This window comes from Diuraphis noxia, unplaced genomic scaffold (genome assembly GCF_037042655.1).
Source record: "Diuraphis noxia isolate RWA-SAM2 unplaced genomic scaffold, SU_Dnox_SAM2 contig0004, whole genome shotgun sequence".
Classification (NCBI taxonomy): domain Eukaryota; kingdom Metazoa; phylum Arthropoda; class Insecta; order Hemiptera; family Aphididae; genus Diuraphis; species Diuraphis noxia.
The window spans coordinates 17,073,394-17,078,678 of record NW_028301714.1 but is presented as its reverse complement, the minus strand read 5'-3'; the positions used below and the strand labels follow the sequence as shown (position 1 = coordinate 17,078,678).

At 27.9% G+C, this 5,285-nt stretch overlaps 1 protein-coding gene across 1 annotated transcript; it reads left to right on the top strand.

Moving 5' to 3' along the window:
• The first annotated feature begins 112 nt into the window (after nucleotides 1-112).
• MED7 (mediator complex subunit 7) lies at nucleotides 113-2,781 on the top strand. The gene is made up of 4 exons (XM_015523261.2): nucleotides 113-651; nucleotides 1,489-1,685; nucleotides 1,875-2,165; nucleotides 2,229-2,781. Exons 2-4 carry the CDS (start codon nucleotides 1,491-1,493, stop codon nucleotides 2,412-2,414), a joined length of 672 nt encoding a protein of 223 aa, XP_015378747.1. The 5' UTR covers nucleotides 113-651; nucleotides 1,489-1,490; the 3' UTR covers nucleotides 2,415-2,781.
• Nucleotides 2,782-5,285: the final 2,504 nt, after the last annotated feature.

Below are 5,285 nucleotides of genomic sequence, written 5' to 3'. Positions count from 1 at the left end.
AAAAAAAAACCGAAAACCAGTTTTCGTATATATCTTGTATATATAATAATAATAATATCTGTTAGTTCCTTAGTTATGAATAGGTCGAGCGGGGGTGAGGACGTCGTGCGTTTGTTCGGTAGTGCTGCTATCACTACAGCTAACAGGTGACCGCGACTAAATTACTGGTTACTTGGTTGCCACCGGCAATCGGACAGTTGTAACCGGAATACCGGATATCCGAGTGGATGATTTGGGACGCTGATATAAAATCAATCGCTGATATCGCCAATGGATTTCGTGAATCGTGATTACCCGTTAACAATAATAACAAATTACAAAATGACAACAAGCGTCAAGCACTTCAAGCAGACCGACTGACCGTCTAGACCGAGTGTGAGTGTCGACCGTCGACTCAACTACTCAAGTGAGTGACTATAGTGACTGACAAAGTGACAAGTGAAAAAAGTGGCTCTGGTAAATTAATTGCAATAATATTTTATTGCCGAATTATACTAGACAGCAAACTGTATAATTGTATGCGGTCTTTCGTTTACGGCCTTTGCGACCTTTTGTAGCAGTATTATCCGCGTGTCGTTCAGGTACGTAGCGTTCAGATCGTATCACCACGTCCTACTGCAACTTCAAGTTACAATAAACAACAATTTTCAAGTAAGTGTAATTGGAATCCATGTTTCTTTTCTATTCAGTATCCACACACCCTCCCAACCTGAGAATCCCGTTTATACTCTGGTTATGCTACATTATTTTTAGTACTGTACTTATTTCTGCAGAAGACCACAGATAATCTAGAGCAGTGTTTCCCTACCTTTGTACCGTGAAGCCTTAATAGATTTACCGCGAAATATCCCTATTATTAATACACTTACTTTTAAATTCGTTAATAAGTTAAATTATTGTTATCGATACTCTTATTCTGATATGAGGGTGTGCTTGTCAACTATTCGACTACGTTGAAAATTTATAGTGTCGGGAAACCTGCAGTCCCAAATTCCTCACTAAGACTAAATTTGTTTATTTAACATAAACATGAAATAATCGTAATGTAACGTCTCTGTTTTTCCATATCAAACTATTTCATAAGTTTCAATAAATTAAAATTTGATTATACATGAGTTTTTATATCTTAAATAAACATACTATTTAAAAACTTTTGTTAGTAATTTATCATGTAACTTTTTGTATTGATATTATAAAAAGCCTCGTAATGCACTAATATTAAAAAATATATATATATATTTATTAAACATATATAAGTCAGTGCCAAGCCCGCTATGACTAAATATGGGTTAGGACTAGTGTGCTAAAAAGGTTGGGAAACACTGATCTAGAGTTTACTGTACATCTAAAACAAATAATATACCAGTTTAAATTTCTAAAGTATAACATTTTGAAAAAACTGTTTTTACAACTCATTTTAATTACTTTTATATTATAAATATGTTAAAAAATTAACTTGAGAATTTTTATTTTATGCATAATATTTAGTAATGGCAAATAACCAAGAAGCAATGCAAGTATGTTCTTTGCCTTTACCACCTGTGCAATACTTCCAAAATTATTCAGATGAAAACATTAGGCGAGGTCGTGCTTCTAAGCCGCCACCAATAATTCAAGAAACTTACACAATGTTTGGAAACCCATATAATGCTGAAGATAGTATAATTAGACCTTTAGAAAGTCAGGTGTGTTGTGCTAATAAAATCATAATTTATAATCATTCTTTGTTATTATAATTTATAATCTTCTATAAGTAATGTTCTGTTGCATTATTATGTTTTGACTGATTATTTCAATAGAAACTATATACCTAGATGTATAATAAATTTACAAATTTTATACATTTGAGCCTAATCTAAAACACGTGATTTTAGGGCTTTAAACGTCTTTATCCTCAACATTTTGATAGACGACGTGAATTACGTAAACTTAACCATTCATTATTGGTTAACTTTCTCGACTTACTGGATCTGCTAATTCAATGCCCTGACTCTCCTAGACGAGCTGAAAAAGTTGATGACATAAGTCTACTGTTTATTCACATACACCATTTATTAAATGAGTTCCGTCCACACCAAGCACGAGAAACTGTTCGTGTCATGTTAGACTTGCAGAGGAGGCAAAGAAATGAAACCACTATACGATTGCAAAAACACATAGATAAAGTACAATTTTACATTCCTGATGTTTTAAATATTGATAATAACTGTAGATTTGATATTTCTTAGGTAAGTGATATTCTACAACAAACATTAGAAAACTTGCCCGACACAGAGCTTGATTCTAAGCTCATGGTGGACACATCCAAAATTGATCGTTTGGAACAGAAAAATGCTGATGAACCAAGAGCTGACAAATGTGTACCTAAAGATAAACTTATGTGTCATCTTATTGATACAATGAATACCAATTAAAAATTAGACATTTTATTTATCTTCTGTTATTGTTTTATATATTTATACTTAAAATATTTTCAACTAACAATATATTTTTCATTCTTTTGCAATTGAATCATTTGTGTCCACATATTACATTACCTTTATGCATATTAAAATTTGAAACACTGTGAATAATTTATTATTTTACATTTTTTTATTAATAATAATTGGTTAATATCTAATAACAATACTGCTAAAATATCTTATCATATTTTTCAACTGTATAATTAATTTTTCCTAAATAATTATTTAATAATAAATTTATGTAGATTTTAGTATTACATGTATTTTTTTTTATAAATTAAAGCAAATACATGAGATGGAATTTTTTTGTAACTAATAACTAGTATTTTTTATTCGCAAAACATTAATATGTAGTTTTGTTTAGACGTTTTAAATGGTACTTATATAGTTATATAAGTACTCAGGATATTGCTTTTATTAATTTTATTTATTTCTATTGGGGAACCATATATTTAAGAAAATATGATAGTGCAATACAAAAGTTATCGAATGCCGTAAACAAAACAATATTTATCAAGAAACATCATACGTTTGTTTATTATGTTACAAAATGTAACATTTTATGAATTTAACTCAAACCAATTTGAAAAAATTAAACGTAAGCTCTTAAGTGATATATTATGAATAAAAACTAATTGACAGATAAGTCAATTGTGAACTAATAAAAATGTATAAAATTTTTTGTCAAATTTATTTTAATTTGTACAATCTGTATAATATATTTTTACAATAAGCACAATAGATGGAGAGATATATAAGAATGTGAAGGCTTGGTAGTTGGTTAACTTCATTAAAGAAACTATAAAATAATAGTTCTTCATGGCATTGGTAGAGGATGCATACTTAATGAATTATAACATTTTTTGAGTTTATAACAAATATACATCATCATTAAATGATGATAATATTTCATAAATGTGAAGACAATTAAATCAGAAAAATAAACTATACAACAAATCATGAACAATTAAAGAATAATGACTTAACAATACTTGTATGCAAATGGGCAATGTGAAAAATATAAATTATTTAAAGGGCAGTTTTTGTAATCAAACCTTAAATATAATCTAAATTCTCAATTCTTATATCAAATAGTAAGATTGTTGTACTATTAATTATTAACCAGAGATTGGAACATTTAAAAAATGAATGCATTCAAAATTAAATTTTTTGATCAGTGGTAAAAAATGGTATATATTCAAAACAAAAACAATACTATGTATTTTTATATTAATTTTAATATACCTGTAAATTATTTATATACACTTTATTTGCATTTTGCACAAATTTTTAAAATAATTTCATATAATAATCCAAGATTTTTTTCCCATAGCTTACACACTATTGTAATAGTCAATCTTTATATAAATATAATATGAAATATAAAATATAACTTTATAAAAACATATTTTGTATACATCTGAAGCATATAATTATATTTTTTACATAAATACAATTGTGAAGGAGGTAGCCTTACTGATAGCAAAATAACAACTTAATACATAAAAAAACTTCTGAACAAAAGCGAAGCAACAGAAAAACAGTCAGCCTCACCTACATATAAGACATTAATTAATCATAATTAGACATCAAATATTACCACATATTACCGTTGCCTAAAAATATACACATTTTTACATGAAATTAATAATTATTAAATAAAAATATTACGACTTTTTAGATAAAAAACGTTGAACAAATTAGTCATTATATAATATTCATCTGTTAAATTTAATTGTGGTTATTTCAGCAAAGTTTAATATTGTACATAATATTAAGCAATAAATCTGTTTGTAAATATTTAAAAAAGTTAAAATGCCGCTTCTGCAATATTAAAATACTCCCCCTCCTTAACCCAAGTCAAATATCTTGTTATTATTTAAGACAAAAGATTAACCCGAGTTCTTCATCTGAAATTCAAAAGAAAGACTTTAAGTTCTAGATATTATTTACTAAGATCTATATTAAAATCCTAAATTCCTCTTAATAACAAAATACTTATATATGAGTCATTAGACCGATTTAGTTATACGGAGCTTAAGTATGAAGATGTGCCAAATCATCACAACTTAAAATAATTGAAGCTTTCCAAACAATTTCTCTCCACAAAATCACGTCAGCTCCTTGGTATGTTTCAAATCTCCTAAACAAAGACCTAAATAACCAGAGTTTCTCAACCTATGGTACACTGTGGAAAACTCATGGTATTATTTGGTTTATTAATTATACCACATATTTGTATGTATACAATATTTCTATCTATAGAAAAAAAGTCGTTTGGTCAAGCAGTACATCGCAATTTTCAAATTGTTCAGCTAATATATGGATATAAAAAAATTAATTGCTATTATTTTAAGAGGACACTACACCTACATGTGTTGACACCGTCTTACAGGTGCGTTACCTACATGGCAAATGCTATGCTCAGCAGTTTCAATTTAGCTTCGTTAGTTTAAAATTTAGAGTGAATTACCTCCTATGAAAATTAAAGGTAACATTATTATCTAGGTTATCACAGAAGCTTTTTATTATATTTTAATTTTTAAGCGAGTTATGAATATTTTAAAGATTGTTAATTATTTGTATTTTTTAAAATACTCAACTTGCTTTAAAATTAAAATATAATAAAAAGCTTCTGTGATAACATAGATAATAATGATACCATTAACTTAAGAGGTCAGTTCACTCTAAATTTTAAACTAATGGAGATAAACGTAAAATTTCCTATATTACATACTTGTAAGACTGAAACAATACATGCAGGTGTGGCATCAGAGTAAAATAGACTCTTCAGAATATACAGAGACAAAACATGAGGATGTA

Bases quoted from the DNA above. Each gene is read 5' to 3' on its own strand.
- MED7 (XM_015523261.2), top strand. From the start codon at position 1,491: ATGGCAAATAACCAAGAAGCAATGCAAGTATGTTCTTTGCCTTTACCA. The intron at 1,686-1,874 runs GTGTGTTGTGCT...ACGTGATTTTAG, and splicing joins TTAGACCTTTAGAAAGTCAG to GGCTTTAAACGTCTTTATCC. The intron at 2,166-2,228 runs GTACAATTTTAC...GATATTTCTTAG, and splicing joins TGCAAAAACACATAGATAAA to GTAAGTGATATTCTACAACA.